The 16,995-nt window shown below is 38.4% G+C and overlaps 1 protein-coding gene and 1 long non-coding RNA gene across 4 annotated transcripts in view; one reads left to right on the top strand and one right to left on the bottom strand.

Annotated features, from left to right (window-relative positions):
* Positions 1-274: 274 nt before the first annotated feature.
* Positions 275-11,479, bottom strand: nmur1a (neuromedin U receptor 1a). 2 transcript variants are annotated; one of them, XM_042484011.2, is made up of 3 exons: positions 11,362-11,479; positions 4,879-5,823; positions 275-1,904 (listed from the first exon to the last, which is right to left on the bottom strand). In XM_042484011.2, the coding sequence occupies exons 2-3, from the start codon at positions 5,795-5,797 to the stop codon at positions 1,519-1,521; spliced, it is 1,305 nt and encodes a 434-aa protein (XP_042339945.2). In that variant the 5' UTR covers positions 5,798-5,823; positions 11,362-11,479; the 3' UTR covers positions 275-1,518. The 2 variants fall into 2 exon arrangements, with proteins under 2 accessions (XP_042339945.2, XP_087933789.1); XM_088077663.1 differs by lacking the exon at positions 11,362-11,479 and having other exon boundaries at positions 4,879-5,931.
* LOC121941255 (uncharacterized) overlaps positions 2,413-16,995 on the top strand; it is a 61,428-nt gene continuing 46,845 nt past the window's right edge. The window contains exons 1-2 of one of the 2 annotated variants that reach the window (XR_015776597.1): positions 2,413-3,128; positions 3,697-3,771. This is a non-coding gene — a long non-coding RNA (uncharacterized LOC121941255). The remainder of the gene's footprint in view (positions 3,129-3,696; positions 3,772-16,995) is intronic. The other variant, XR_006105733.2, reaches the window with a different exon arrangement.

Below are 16,995 nucleotides of genomic sequence, written 5' to 3'. Positions count from 1 at the left end.
TTTTCTATTGGATTTTGGATTATTCCAGAATATTAACTCTGTAACATGATTGTCTCTTATGCTTGTGTTAGCCACAGAACTTATTTAAGCCATCTAACCAAAATCCCATTTCAAAATCTTAATGATCTTAATGATTAAAGACAAGGAAACAGGGAGTTTTGATATGTGAACTCATTTATAGGTTTTAGGACTAATTTCATCAGCACTCTACATTCAAGAAAACTTTGGAAAATGCAGCCACTAGGGAATGCTGGTAGTCTGACACCTAGTCTTTCAGAGCATCAGCTACAGTAGATCTGTACTGTAAATCAGTACAAACTGACTGACATTTTGATGAATTGTTTTCATGGTTTCTTTTAGCATATATACTGTAGCTGTATATATAGCTGACAACACAGCACTGACAGTGCCCATCATACTGAAAGTTATATTTGTCATACTTTTAAACAGGTAGCATTTCCCACATTAAATATCTAAACAAATTATTTTTGGCTGGAAAAACAAGCATATATGTATGTTTCTGTGCAGTTACAAGTTTGTTTCAAAAACGCAAAAGCTGCTTCATAATAGAAATTACTTTAAACTCATATTCTTTTTCTTAGTGATCGATAACATCTCAGCACAAAGTACACTGTGAACAATATAAAGCATAAAGATAATTAACTTAATAACTTAAACACACAAACAAAGCTACACATGACTGACAAGCATTTTGTTATCTGAACATGGCAATACAGTATACAGTACATACTGTAGGCTATCACAAAACAATGCAAGTGCAAAGAATATGTTACAATACAAATGATTTGATATGAATAATTACTGTACATAAAGCATGACTTACCCCTTACATCATGGACAATTACAGAAGCATTAACACGAAGAAAATAAGACATTCATTTGTGTATGATCTTATGTCCATCCAACACCATTTTTTGACCTTCTTACTGTTTTATTGTAATCTTTATTCCATACTCTTCAGTTTATCCTTCCTTTACACCACTGTTTCACATATCCTTAATGTATTTATAATACAAATATATAAAAGGTTTCAACCTCTTTCTGACTTGAACCAATCTGTATTCACTGATCCACCTTGTTTGTCTCAACCTATAAATGCCAGGGTTTTTGTAAACTGTGATGGCATCACTTGAACATATTTTCCAAAGCACACTTAAGTGCTTGCAAAATGATGTGTTTTTAAATTTTACTTTCAATTTTATTAGGTGTTTATATATTGAACATTGAAAATTATATTTCACGTATTATATTTGGCAAACTAGAGAAGACATTCTACTGTAAATTTTTGGAAAAGGAGTTAAACTTCAGTATGTTATTTGCTGAGTTATGGATAAAGCTTTCAAAAGCAGCATAGTAACACTTACACTGCTTGAGCTGCAGTTCTTCCACTCAAGATTATTTTAGATATTTAGCAGTGACCTATAATGAGACAGTCTTTCTAAACACATTGTCGTCCTATAAACATCATTTTCCACTTGATGTGACCTCTAAGTTGTATTAATGCATAAAAGCTGTCTCATCTTTCATCCTCACGTCTCCATCCTCCGCCTCAGCTTCGACCACAGCAGCTCCGTTGCTGAGAGGTGCATCACTCAGTGTGCTGCGGAGCGTCACCCGGGTAACACTGAGCGAGTGTTTTCTGGGAGAGATATGATGTGGCCGATGGCACATGACCTCTTTGAACATTTCTCTAAAGCGTGTGGACATGAGGTTGTACAGAATGGGATTGACTGCTGAGCTGAGGTAGAAAAACACACCGGATATAATGTGCACATACTCGAAGATTTCATGGTGGTTGTCGGTCCATTCATTGATGAAACTCCACATGAGGCGGTCAGTGTGAAACGGGGCCCAGCAGATCCCAAAAACCACCACTAAAACGACTGGAAAAACAGCAAGAGAAAAAAGAGATAATAGGAGACAAAAGGAGAGGAGAGCTATTAGCAATGTATTGATGAACGTTTCCAAAATGCTGTCTTTGCTTTCAGTTGAGTTGTACCTCTAGGGGCTGGTGTGAATGATGCAGAAAACTGACCTGGGGACAATGCCTTTGATTGAAAAATAATGCCAAGACATAGGCTGTATACTGCCCACTGCAAACTCCTTCAATGTTTCACACTGGCAGCAACAACATGGGGCTAAAAAATTAAGCCAACACTGAAGAGCCAAAAACTTCAGTTCCGTGTATGGCCACTTGAAGTAGTAGTCAATCCCCATAGACCCCAGCCCTAACCCCAGGGTTAGGGCTTAATGTTGACTGAATCATCCCAGACAAATGTTGATGTGCTTGCATTACAAAAAAAAAACCCAAAAACTGTAAAATGAGTCACCAGAGACAATACGAGGGTATACTTACAACTTGACCATTTCCTGGTTGCATTTTGAGTACTGGACAAAATTGAAAACTCGCAAATTATGTGAGAATTGGTTGAAGTAGCATTCATCTGTGCAATTACATGATCAAAAATCCATGGAGGGTGTTAGATTATTTCAAGTCTAAACATGATCCCTGATTATCCGTGATTGGAAAAACAAAATCAAAAAGGGGGGTCGGTGTGCTTATCCTCCAGTTTTAGAACTGGACAATCATGGCAGCTGTTTTGGACTTGTGGAAAATCTATCAAACTACTCATCGAAATTGCAGTTTATGTATTTTCCCCAGTGTTCTCCGTGTTTTGCTGTTTGTCTCTTTCTCTGTGTGTGTCTTTTGATTTACCTGTGTGTGCTTGTGTGGACATGGTCTCCCTCTCTCATTCTGACTCTGCTTATCACAGTCACCTGTCACCTATCAGCTCATCGAGCACACATGCATCTCATCAGCTAATCTACATGCATCTACTCCCACTCTCCATCCACTCAGCCATTCTAGCCAGATTGTTGGTAAACCTCTGTGGTAGCATGTCATACCAATCCAGTTCATTTCTAGTGTTTACTTCTTGGTATTTTTTTGTGTCACCAGTTTTCCCTAAGGATCACCATTCACCCAGCTGCCTGCTACGCCTGCAATGCCTGCTCTCTGCGCTTCCCTTTGTTATCTGCCCATCTCAGTTCCTCTACTTAAACCCCCGGATTCCTATTCCTCACCATCTGTTCCATATCCTAATGTGGTAATAAACCTTTTTTTTTCCATCATCATTCAGTCTGTGTCCTGCACTTGGGTTTAGATTGTGTTCATAACTGAAATTAATTTTTATTGTCATTTAACACAAGAAGCATGTTGGGCTTTTCCTAAATCATGCTTTATTCCATATCATATAACTATCTCCAGTGAGCCCCCAATGTAACAGTATTTGGCATAAATTTGAATATTAATTCCATGAGTTATGAGTGTATTCCTGTTTTAAAAATATTCAGTGGTACAGTGTATACATTTGACTAATTTAAGAAGTGTGAAGGATGTTACTTTACAGTATTCTACAATGCATTTTCCCTGACCAAATTTCCTGTATTAACTTTATTTTTTTTAGAAAATCTGAAGATCTGCACCAGCCGAATCTGTTTATATTGTCATCATCAAAATATTTTCTTTGTGTTGGTATTTGTATTTCCTACCTTCTCTGTGCCTTTCTGACCTTTAGACTTCCAGCCTTTTTGCCATGTTGCCATCTTTATAGATTACTCTGACCTTTTTAAAGGTAGAAAACATGATTCTAAATCTTTTGATTTCTTGACTAGATATTGCCTGAAATAGGATGTAAAACACCAGAGGTCTCACCACTGAAGTCTCTGAGGAGAAGTCTCAAGAAAAATGTGAGTAAATGACAGATTTATTGATCTTAACATCCGCATATGTGCTTCCAGCCAGGCATCTGAGAGCATGTAAACCAAGGTCATAGCATTATATTAAGATAAGGTAAAGATTAATCCCTTTAAGCAGCTCATGCTTATGCACCATGAAAGATGTTCACCTCTACATTTGCTTTTACTTTCACCTGTGACAGATAAAAAAGGACATGCGAGCAATGTTATTAAGCTAGTACAGTCTGTGGCAAACACTTCTAGATCTGAAGGTGTTTTGTTTTATATGGAAGAAACTGGCCACACTTAAATCAACACATCAGTGTTTGTACAGAAAATATCAGCCTCATTCAGGTAGAAATAAAATGAGATGCAATTTATTTACATTAAATAGATGGACAACAGCTGTCGCATTTGTCTGATTTTAGATTTTCCTCTCCGTAGCCATCATGTTTTTTTGGATCCAGAAGTGATCATGTTTAGACAAAAGGATGGAGCAGACTCATAGACCGTAGCAACGCCTTGCAGACAGCTAGTTACTCAGAAAGACGCCACCCTTGAGCCTTAATAAAATTGAAAAGAGTTATATAAAAGTTATATCAAGCCATTTAAGAACCCATCCCCCATACAGTTGTCATGAATGTTGAAATTAGCTCTAGAAACCAAAACTGTTTTTGTACCAGGCTGTGAACCTGTTCATTTCTGCTGTTAAATTGGTCATTTAACATGGGTCTATGTGGATATACTCACTTCTGGAGCAAGCCTCCAGTGGCTATTTAAGGAACTGCAGTGTTTGGCACTTCCACATTGGCTTTGTTTTTTTCAGCCCTGGAGGCTGCTGCTTTGTTGTTTCAGTTTCATATTAAGCACACTGTCCACGAAAACATTTGCACCATACACAATCATTAGAAAACAAAATAGTTGAAACATTTTTCTGAGCTATCCAAGATGGTGGCCCTTTTATTACAAAGTTGCTTGTCTGATCTTTATAAACTCTCAAATATTGGTATATTGGCCCAAAAACTCTAGTTGTCCCATGAACAGATTTGGTCACAGGAGGGTTAGGTACAAAGTTTTGGGTAAGATTAAAGTCAAAGAGTTGTTTAATAGGCTACTCACACAACATTTTGGTGACCTGCTGGCGACGGGCCTTCTGCTGCTGTGTTCGGATGTTACAGAAGCTGTCCTGTCCAAATCCTGTCTTCGCCTCCAGTGACTGACGCATTTTTTCCTGCTTTAGCTGCAGCCCGATGAGCATATAGAGCACGCTGATGGTGAGCATGGGCAGCATAAAAAATAGCAAGGTGGTCACCTGGATGGTCAAGTTGTACATCCAGCGTGGTTTCACCATTGTACAGATTGATGAGTCAGGGATCTCCACGGTTATGTTTCCAGTGGGGCCAGTGGAGCAACTATGAAGGACACTGATCCCATGCAGACTTGTGTTTGGCAAAGCACACAGCACCGACACACCCCACACCGTAAGGATAACCCGCTTGGCATGGGTGCGTGTTACAACATACTTTGCACGTAGCGGGTGCACCACAGCAATGTAACGCTCCACGCTCAGTGCTGTCACGTTGAGGATAGACGCCAAGCAAACGGTCTCAAATAGGAACGTTTTAAAGTAGCAGCCGCTCTTCCCCAGGAGAAAGGGGTAGTTCTGCCAAAGCTCATACAGCTCTAACGGCATACCGAGCAGCAGTACCAGCAGATCTGACACTGCTAGGCTGAACAAATAGTAGTTTGTTGGCGTCCACATCACCTTGTTGCGTGCAATGACAGTGCACGTCAGCACATTACCCACCACACCTACCAGGAAGATAACCAGATAGATGAGGCAGACAGGAAGAAACACAGGTGATCGACGAGGCCCCAGATATCTCTCCAGGTATCCTTCCTCTGTCAGACATGTGTCATCCAGATCAATGCGGCTTCCGTTCATACCAGAGGTGAGATTAAGACATTTTTCCCCCGGAGGACAAAGCCAACTGCCTTTTTCAGCAATGAGATCAAAAGAGCAGTTGTGAGCTGACATCCTGCTGAGGTAATCAGAATCACTATCTGAAAAAAAAAAAAAAAAGATTAAATGGACATTTGTATCAAATGCCATTTTTATAGCACAAGTTTTGGACACACATGAAGATAAAGGAGGAGGTAATGGCATTTATACCAAAGAGATTCCTAATCATAGTTTTAAAGAAATCAAAGTGTTGCTGCCCACTGTAAATATACACGTGTCAGCGCAAATGAGAAGTTGTTTCACATCTTGACATTCAGCTCTCTTCATCATGTTTCCTGACCGCTGTTTCTGCTAATGAGTTTTGAATTGACTTCTGACAGCAAACAGAAGACTGATTGATTGAATAAGCTTGAACTGCCATCTGTTTCCTGCCATTGTAGTAGATCTCAGTCTTAACAAGCTTTGCCTCGGTGCTTCAGCAAACACAAATAATTTCAAGTTTTTCTTTAAACTAAATCCCTAAGTAACCATCAAAGAAATATGATTTTTTATGCCAGTCACTACTTTTTTAGATACACTAAATATTTGTATGTGATGAATGTATGGAATCATTATATTTAAAGCTATAGTTGGTAACTTTCTGAAAAAACAACAACCCCCCCCCACCCCCCCAAGTTTTTGTCATATTTGCCAAAACTGTCACCACAACCACACAGAAGTACATGAGACAGTCTGTCAAATAAATCATGTTTCTCTGCCATCTCATAGTGTTTCTGATGGCATTTGCTTGAATTCACAGGTGTGTAGTTGAGCCCACCATGAAGGATAGGAGTGGCCTGAGCAAGGGTGCCCAAAGTAGGGGAGAAGGAAGTAAGTTTATGCCCTTTGGCCGACATTTACTTTAGGTCATGGATCGCTGTGTTGTGGCTTGAGTGATCCCATGGTGATGGTGTCTAGTTTTCTAGTCTAGTTTTCCTGGAGTTTGTGAGCAGTTAAAAGGGTAATGAATATAAGACTTACTCACATTTGCCTGAAACAAGAATCCAAATTACAGCAAATGTTGTTTTATGCCAGTGTTGAGTTTAAAGCTTGTTTAATGCCCCCAAGTGGTTAGACAAAAAAGGATCAGTTAATGCATGTTTAAAATAAATCACAAATATATAGGTCTAAGAAAAAAGGGTCTGTAATTTCCTAAAACAGCTGGGCTCTGTACTTTTTAGAAAAAAATGACTCAAAAATGTTGCAAGTCTGTGACACAGAAGAATGAGCTGTTCAAGTTTAAAGTACACCAGATTAATTGATGGTGTTGGTCTAGTCAAGGGACTTACTGAAAATAGGAAAAAAAAATAGAATCACCAAGTTCACTTATTAAGACTGCAATCTTTTTTTATATCCTTTATTCTGTTACCTTGACCCATTAAAGCTCAGTGGTTGGAGACTGCCTGTGGTGGTGGCGGCTCTCTGTCTTGTATGAGTCAGAACACAATGAATGGCACTGCCACTGACCATTTTATTAAGTGTACTTAGAGCACTGCTAGATTAGAGTGGCCCAGGATTGTAGGTGTAATAGTGTTATGCAACTTGCATCACTTCCTGTGAGGATGATCATTTCTTTTTTGTAATTTAGTATATTACTCATCCAGAGAAGACTGACTGAGCAAACACAGTCACACACATTTACACCTGAAAGTTTTTTGGTGTAAAGTCTGATCTGATGGCACCTAAGCAGCCACAGATGTGTGCCAGACGATTTCTCCACTTTAGGGGTCTTTGGAAAGTCGAGAATAACTTGCCAAGTGTATATGACTGTTTCTGACTCTGAGTAGCCACTTGGGTGCATGTTTCTTTTCCATACAACATTAACAAGGTTACCACCAGTTAAATACCTTTGCCTACTAAGTCTCTACTGCTCTACTTTTTAACTGCTGTGATTATGTCAAAGCAAGCTAAAAGGCCAATTTGGAGATTCATATATCTGCCTCGTGCTTGGTGTTTTCACCGCAATTTCTTAAAGCAAGGGGTGTGTGTATATCAGGGGTGGATTTTTTATTTGGGTCTCCCAAGGCAAATACCATCTTTCTTTACAGTAACTACTTACATTATATCTGTACCAGGCAATGTTGTAGGCTCTTTGCAGTCGTATCAGAAGTACTCAAAACGTTTTATTCGAATATAACTGTTAACTAGATATAGTTAAACCATTAACACCACACAGGAAAAATCCTGTACAATGTGTTAAAATAGAAACAAAATTCAATATTTTTTTATATAAACATCATAATAATTCTCGTACTGTTTGAGGCCCCAGGTGTATCACTCAAGACTGAAGGAAGCGCAGTGTTAAGTGTGAAGTTGTTTGTATGAGAAGCTGCAAGGTTTTAAACTGACACTGCACTAGTCAGATATACCGTGTTATCCACTGAGTTTAACAGGTGTTTGTTGGGTGGATTTTGTCACCTTTAGATCAAACCAGGCTAGCTATAACCCTATTTCCAGTATTTCCAAGCTATCTCCTGCTGATACTATTTCTTTAAGGGCAGGCGTTTCCTTTAGGACTCGGCCAGATGTATCATGCCAGTCTGGTGATCAAAACTGCGACTGTTTCTTTGACTTTTAGCATCACAGTGACAGGGGCAAATGAGCAGATTCTCAAAGACACCTGAGTGTCCTTGAAAGGTATACCTACTGTTCAAAGGAACACACATGACATAGCAGTGACTATATATAATATCTATATGAGGGCTTTTTGAAGTTCTGTAATTTGATAGCACTGTAATTAGATTCCAGGGTGAAGCGCTTTAGGAACTTGGACAAGATGAAAGATAAAAATTAATTAATAATTCCATCATTAAATGACTAAGGCTTTTTGATAGCAGGCCGATAACATAAAGGACTATTTGATTATGCTTACAGAGAAACTTCTTTGGCTTCTGTAAGACTTGATCTGGCTAGTCAATTTGTCGAATGTAAATTTCTGACTTGGAATGTAACATTATTTGCATTTTCCTTGTGAGAGCTGGATAATGACAGATAGGAAAATGCTTTCCTGCCAGTTTAATGAACGGCTGTTGATTATAAGCAGGAAAACACCACAATGACTTTTCCATACATTAACATATATGAGTCAGAGGTCTTTTCTATCTCCAACAGAGTCACTGTGTTATGTATTTCATTAGAATGTGCTTTGTGTCCACACAGAAGGTAAGTTTGAAACACAATCAGCAGAGAGGCATATTTTCAGTGTACAAAGGCAGCACATCTAATGGTTCACAATGAATTGAAGACCATAAATAATTTTCCTAGGAATTTTAGAGTGCAGACACTGCAGTGCTGTGAATAAATTCTTTTGTCAACAGGATTTTTATACTAAAGCCCCAGCATCTTTTAAATTATTGTAGCAACTTCTGTAAATATATCTACTACTGCAATGAATATTTCAGTCCTGCAGGATACAGGTATTGTATTTATGAAGGATGACACATCTTCCTCGTGAGCATTCTGCACATCATACAATATTGTCCTTCATAAGTTTTGAGTAACTCACCATTGTTTGTGATTCATCTTTTTTCATGAAGACACCTTGCAATTTTGTTTCCAATGCTGTCTTCACAGCAAAATGCTGAATTATAAATGATTTGACATGCCATCATTTATTTCAAACAATCAGCTCTTAAAGCATGTCTTCAAAAGTAAATTAACTGCCGTGCCCATCTGAGAGTCATGCCTTGTTTTCGCTACAATGAGTGAAAACAAAGTCACAAATCACCTTGTTTCAAAACTACTAGAAACGGCTGTCTGGGAAAGGATTTCAGCTGTGCATTTGATGGCTTGTACTTGGCTTATAGGCTTTAAAATGTAATGATTTAAAGCCAGTTGGGGCTTTAGAAATACACTTACAGCATGGATAAAACATCTATTTTTACATATGGTTCCATATTTCCTATGTAGACATCACTGACAAAGTCATGGTATTTGACAAGTTGGGAGTGAGAACAGGCAGAGAGACTGCAGTAACATGTGGGGCTTCCACAGTGGCTCTGTCTTTACAAATCCTCCTAGATACACAGCTCATTGCAAACAGAACATTTTAACACTCCAGCCATGAGAAACAGCTTTGCTACTGTAATTACTTTGAAAAATTTAGCATTTGTGAAAACAGTTTCCACTCCAACACCAGATTCATATCTAGTCAACAACTGTTAACCCCTTCATATTGGATAGGTAATGCTTTACCCATAGGGAAAGACGTGTGTTGTCCTGGAGGAAGTTGTCAAATGGCTGAATGGTGTATTGCTTAACAAAAGAAAAAAAAGAAGAAAAAAGGAGATGGATAGTATGAGGGCTTGTCCATCACAGTACTGATCCCTGGAGTGAAGACACTGTTATGCTTTTTCTCTTTCTTCAGAATGACGCCATGAATAAATCAGATCATAGACCAAAATAACCATCTTTTGCATCTAAATCAAGATGACACTGCTTCCTGTGAATCAAAAATTGCTCTGTGGTTTAAGTGCATGAGTGCATCTGCTTACTTTAACTCACTTAAGTTTCTTTGTAGTCAAGTGTAGTTTGAAGGCAATGTGCAAAACCCAGAAAAATTTGAAATTTCTCAGGCATTCATCTTTGCTCATAAGTCATTTTAAGCTTTAATAACACTGCAATCATTCATCATCAGTTGAGGCATTGATGTTACAGATCATCTCTGTCTGACCAACATGAATGAACATGCTGCACATTTCATGACATCATTTAAGATTTATACTCTCTCCTTAAACTTATGAAAGAGATTATTTGCTTTATTGTCATTTTCTTATTTGCCTAGATGTGCTCATTTATTCAGATTTGGTTTGTGACGAAGCAGGGCAGAAGGAGAAAAGAAAGTCAAGGAGACAGATGACATACTACAAAGATGCTATTTGCGTTTAAACTCCTAGTATATTATTTATATTGTGTTTTCGGGCTGAATGCGGCACCCAGAGGCTGAGTACGTTTGCATTTAGACAGAGTATTTAGGATTTTTAACAGAGATGCATTTTTCATCTCATTCATGCATAGATTTGTGGGGTTGAATGGCTTTCTCCCCACAATCCTGTTACTCTTAACTTGGCAGTGGCTTTAACAGACACACACCACTTTTGTGTATGAAGATGACGGACTCACAAATTAAATTACAGCTTCAGTGTTGTAGCCTAAGCAAATTTTACTTTGTTGGTCTCACACAAAAATACAGAAATGTCTCTGAATGTGCACTATCGCTGATATAAAACATAAACCTCAAGTTATGTATTAGAACATGTTATAAGAACATATTATGTTATCAGTATTCACATACAGTTAATAAAAGTTGTTTAGTGAGTCACTTTATTACATTAGCTAGAAATAATCAAAAGAATATGAAGTCTTTTTTTATGCGCAATATCTATTATTTTAAAAAGTGACATTGTTAAAAGAACCTTTGAAAATAAAGTTTAACAGTTTTACAGAGGAATATTGATGGATTAGAAAACAGTACCCACCATGATCCTCTGTATTTTGGATGCGCTAAATCATCAAGTGATTTTTAATATAGTGATCATACATCATAGTGACACAACTATGCTAATGATAAATAGCTTTCAAGAAAACGTAAATCTTCTTACCTCCGATGTGTTGGCTTGTTGTTATTCCCTGATGTTGATACAGATCAATGTCTTTAGTGGAGTGTGAACAATGTGCTGCTCTTTCAGTCCACTCTCCTCCTGGTCTGTCGCTCTCTCCTCAAGCCTCACTCACGCATGCACACGCTCACACACATAAAATGCTCTCTCTCTCTCTCTCTCTCTCGCTCTCTCTCTCTCTCTCTCTCTCTCTCTGTCTCTCTGTCTCTCTCTCTGTCTCTCTATTTCTGTCTATGTGTATTTGTGAAGAACACATTGAGAAATACACATAATAACACATAAAAGGAAATGAAAGGGCAAAAGCCTTTTAGGGTGCAGTACTAATACCAAAGACAACATTTGCAACTTTGCACAAATCGTTTTTTTATTGTCTTTTTTTTTTTTTAATAATTATTATTGTGTTAGATAAGTTGTTTATTTCTCATTAGCTCTTGCTCTAGTACTACTAAATACAATCACAATAGTGTTGCATGCTTGGACAGAAATAGGCTCCAGGTATGCATGAGTTTTCACAATTTTCTTAACTGTTTCGTATTTCTTCAGGCACAGGTGCACAAACACAGACATGTTTTTCTAGCGACGTACTTTCTTCTCGGTTCAATTCCTGACTGATGCATGCAACTGCGTCATACCCCTCGGGGACCCCTTTGGCTGTCCTTCGTGTCGGTCTGAGTTTTCACTTATTGCTTCCATTAACCATTACAGTATAACATGAATGCTGCAGCTTCATATTAACACTTATCACAATATATTATACTGACAGCTGCACATGAACACATTTGTCAAAACATAAAGTCAACAACATAGCAATAATATAAAAAAAATCTATATTTAATCAAAATAGTTTCCATTATATACATCACATTACTGTAGGCCATACAGTAATAATAACAATATTGATTAAGAGGGGGGTGTGCTAAGGGTGCCAAATGCTTTACGTCTGGCACTGGTATTGAGCTTCAAATCTTGCAATCAACTTACGCCATACACCGTGACGGCTGGGTGTAGTTGTCCTTGTTGGGAGGAAAGTGCCAGTTGTCTGTTAATCTCCTCTACATAAGGCTGGCTTACCATCTCCTGACTGAAAAGTAATTGTTTTACTATTGCTTTTCCTGTGTGCTTTTGCAGCCCCAGAAAGACAAACTGTTTTGTCAGTGCAAGCAATCACAGGGCAAGAAACTATCACTGTTGTGTCACTCAAGCGCATTGCATCTTGCTGCAGGAGACCAAATACCTAACACTTTGTATGTAGGTGCCCCACATAGATTGTGCAAAATAATGGACGTGGCTACAGTGACATTACCCATCGGTTTGTGGACTGCAAGTTTTAGGTTGTGAGTTTCTGCATTTTTGCTGTTAACATGTTTGTTTGGGGGGTTAGCAGGGACCATATTTGGGCAAGAGGCAAGTGCTGTGGAAGAGCAAGGAGTGGATCTGACTCATAGACTATAGTAATGCCTCGCAGACAGCCTGTCACTCCAGCTGCCCCGCTCGTAAATATGTTTGACTTTAAGCCTCAGTAAAAATGTTAATGAGTGAGTTATAAAAAAAAAAAGTCACCCCCATACAGGTTTCATGAATGTCAAAAATGTATATTTTTAAGCAGGCTGTAAATATTAAATTTGGGCCTTTAAAAGGGGCGTGTATTGGTATAAACTTGCTTTAGGAGCCAGCCTCAAATGGCCATTCAAAGAACTGCAGGTTTTTGGCACTCCAACATAGACTTTTGTTTTTTGGTACCTCATAGCTGGAAGAAGACTTTGTAGTTTTCCAGGCAAACTAGACCTTTGTTTAGCAGGTGCTGGACCAAACTGGCCTCCTCCACCCATGAACCATCCACATCACCCCAGAGAAAATCATAAAACACAGATGAACACAGTGGTCCCTGGAAGTATTGAGAAGGTAATGACAACTTGAGAATGGGACATGCACCCTTCTTCTCTTGAACTCAGCGCTTAGAGATACTTTTTTTTTTTTTTTTTAGCACAGCCAGCACTGGAAACATCAAAGAAGGTGTGACAGGGGCACACATGTCTAAAAAGCATGTTCACTGATAGAGGTGGGCAGGTGAGACCAATCTCCTACCTCAATCAGAAATGGACCTACCTGCCAGTTAGGATCTAATGGGTTAGATATTAGACTTTACACACTCACACAAAAACACACATGATTAGCATTCCACCCTCTAATTTTGGACAGATTGATTGGCCTCTAGGGGGTAATGGACCATAAAGACGAAGCACAGTCACAGCAGGTGGGTAACTGTATATGTGCTGTGCCCACTGATGACAGCTGGGTGATGTTACTACTGTGGGAGAGAGGAAAGTGGTGGAGGTGTTGGCAGAGTGCCCTCTTGTTCCTAATTTTCCCTATGGAAGATTTTTTGTTGGAGCATTGTATTTCTAGTATGCAATCTGACACCCACATACCTTCACATTGTTTTGACACGTCATGGACTATGTAGAGTGAGTCAGGACTCTTATACTTGTGGGAATATCAGTCATTTGCCAGTGCCTGAAAGCCATGAGGAAATGATTTTCAAGGCAGGTCATTTCACCAGATTTGTCTGTCCAATACAGGTTCTATATGTCAGCCACACTGCACAAGCTGTGCAGAATAATGGGTGTCTATTAAACGAAGAGTGGCATTTATCATCCCCAGACAGATGGCCTTGTAGTAAGATTTAATAAAACAGAAAAAAGGTCGATCAGCCCTGTACCATACCGTCCTTCTCGAAAGATTAATGGGATCAGCATCTCACTTTCTGGTCACATCAGTAACGGAGAGAGATGAGTTCTGACTAAAGGCTGTAAAATCTTCCTTTAAACCATCTCACTGACCCAGAGAGTGAGACACTGGATCATGTAGACATTGCTCCAACAGTGATTGATTTGTTGGTATCATTGCTAAGAGCAAAACTCTCACGGACTGGCTTAGTGGCAATATTGTGGCTGATACCTGGGAGCAGTATCCATAAGGGGCAAAGGACGGGTGCTGCTGAGATGAGTCATTGGGTTTTGCCGAAGACACTGATTTTGCATCATTAGACTAATAATCAGTCTTACTCAGACTTTCCCAGGTTGTGTTAAAACATTTTTTAGTTGCTTAATTAACATGTTAGTATGCCAAACCTCCGACCTTTGCCCAAAAGATAAGGTAAACATTTGAAGAGATGGGTTTCTCAATGTACCAATACAAGGCCTTGTTGTAGATTTGTTGTTGAAAATAAGTTTTCGAGATTCTTCTCACCGGCAGGATTTGAATCGACTCTTCATATTTCCCTGGTCCAAAATATAATTTTATCCAGCTAAAATCATGTGTAGAGTTTGAACTGCACTTGCATTGCTATTATTTTTTTATATATGTTTCTTTTTTTTTTTTTTGGAGCTGAGCTAGATGGGCAATCAATATCAATTTCATCTCTTGCCAAAAAAGAGTGGTCCAAAATGTATTTAGCTCAGAGCTGTGTCTTCCTTATTCAACACATTGGGAAAAAAAAATCACAACTGAGACTCGGGTATAGATGTTAAAGCTACATTATTTCTTCATCAGCAATCTGTGGGTTGAACAAGGTTTCGATTTTTTGGATTGATGGACACCTATATAACATAAAACCTGACCTTTTCCAGTACAACTCTTTAACATAGAACTGACATTTAGAGTTTTTGTAGTTTTTGATGCAGCTTTGCTAACAGTTTTCATTTGAGTTACACTAAGCTAGGTTAAATAGACCCATTTCATCTTTGTATGCACAGAGTAGATATGCCTCTGTTTCCCCTGCTGCCTCAGTTTAGGCAGCAGGGGAAACATTTAAACACATTTTACCTTAAAATATGACATTGTCCCTTTACATAGTATTAATGAGGTGGTTGAAAATACTAAGTAGTCAATAAAATATGTTTTTTTGTATTTGCAATATTTGATTGAACCATCTTTAATTAAATTTACACATGCCTGTCGAGATGTAACATTCGATTTTCAGGGAATTTTTCAACAGTGAGAGACTGCATAATTTCCTTGTGCCTCCTGGTTTTCTGCTTGTGTGATTTGTCTCTTTGTCTTTGCACCCTCCTTAATCAGACCCTCCTCCCATTGTCTGTTATTTTATTTTCTCCTCTCGTGCCAGCATACAGGGGAAAGAGGTTTCTCAGGGTAGTTATAAAAATATACTGATGATCTTTATCTATATCAAATCGTGCTTGGTTTTATAAGAAGCTCTGTCATCTACTTCACCTCAGACACAGATTCAAAGTGACAATGAATAGATGTTCCTAAAATCTTATGATATGCCCCAATTTCTTATGCTCAATGCTTTTAGAAAACTTCAGCTGTGGCGTTATGCACTGCAAAATCATTTTCCCTTTAACCATTATTTTTGTGCTTCTCTGTCACAAATCTTGTGCTGTAGCCGACTGGTTTATATTAGTGCTGAAACATATAATGTGCCATCAGTGTTTTCGAGTGGTGTTCAGCAGTCTGTTAAGGGGTCTTTGTAAAGCTAAATTCAAACTCTAGAATATTAACTTTTGTTTTAAAGTGTGTGATGTAAATGATATTTAAACTAAAATCTGCAGTGCTGCATCATCCCACTATGTGCATTTGTTGACATCACAATGTCGACATCCTGAAGCTTAAACAGCTGATGCAGAAGGATACCTTAAATGTCATAAGTAGAAGCAGAAGGTCACTGACAAAGCGACGACAATTTGGGATGACAACTTGTTAGAGAGTCTCAAGCTGTGTCTTGATCCACATGATACTAATACTTAATGGCCTAGTGCTCTGCATTAATACCTTGCTGTGTTGGCACATATAAATCTACAATTTTACTAAGCTTAAGATACAGCTCAAGACAAAGAGACAAAGAAAAATGAAGAGTATTATAGAGTATCCAACATTAAACCAAGATTTCAAAGAAGTTTTTATAGAACCGGCAATAAAAAAAAGCCTTCACTAAAATGACCTGTGATTGGCCAAAGTCTCCGGTCTCAAGCAGATTTTCGAAAGCCTGAAGACAGAGCCAGTAAGGGATGCAGAAGTCTTTTTTCTAAGTCCACTTTAATTACAGTAAGCTCAAAGTTAACTATAGAATTTTTTTTCACTAAGACACCAAAACAAGACTGCCTTTCCCAGCTTTAGATGCAATAGTCAGGATCTATAACTCATGTTCCACTTTCGTGTCCTTTTAAGAGTGAGCAGGATACAGTGGGGTTGGTTGGTTATTGAGTGGATGGGGCAGGTTTATGGGATGTGCATCAGTTCCAAGCAGTATTTCTCTTTAATTTAAACTAGAAAATGCAGTTCCTGTGGAAAGTGCTTGTGAATGCTGAAAGCTGAAATAAATTTAAAGACATGGCTGAAAATATAGAAATAGTTAAGAAATTTGCACATGATGTATAGCTGATGCGACCGTTCCTCTCTACAAACATTTTAAACAATAGCCACCTTGCATAATCAAAAATAGCAGGACTGTTAGAAGGCCATATCTGACCAGATCTTCTCAAAATAAGCCACAAAGTCAGTAAAGTTGCAGTCATGTTTTCTGTGTTCTCCATTGAGCTGACTCTGATTACAGGTGATGTAGAGGTAGAGTGGCAAAGCTTTTCATTTTTATTT

The sequence above is a fragment of the Plectropomus leopardus genome, chromosome 5 (genome assembly GCF_026936395.1).
Source record: "Plectropomus leopardus strain MGB_pleo_1.0 chromosome 5, ASM2693639v1, whole genome shotgun sequence".
Classification (NCBI taxonomy): Eukaryota; Metazoa; Chordata; class Actinopteri; order Perciformes; family Serranidae; genus Plectropomus; species Plectropomus leopardus.
Note: the sequence above shows the minus strand (reverse complement) of the source record. Positions and strands in the feature narration are given on the sequence as shown.

Coding starts and splice junctions, on each gene's coding strand:
- nmur1a (XM_088077663.1), bottom strand. CDS start 5,926: ATGCCATTACCTCCTCCTTTATCTTCATGTGTGTCCAAAACTTGTGCT. Junction 1,905..4,878: donor GCAGGTCACCAAAATGTTGT/GTGAGTAGCCTA, acceptor CTGTTTTTCCAG/TCGTTTTAGTGGTGGTTTTT.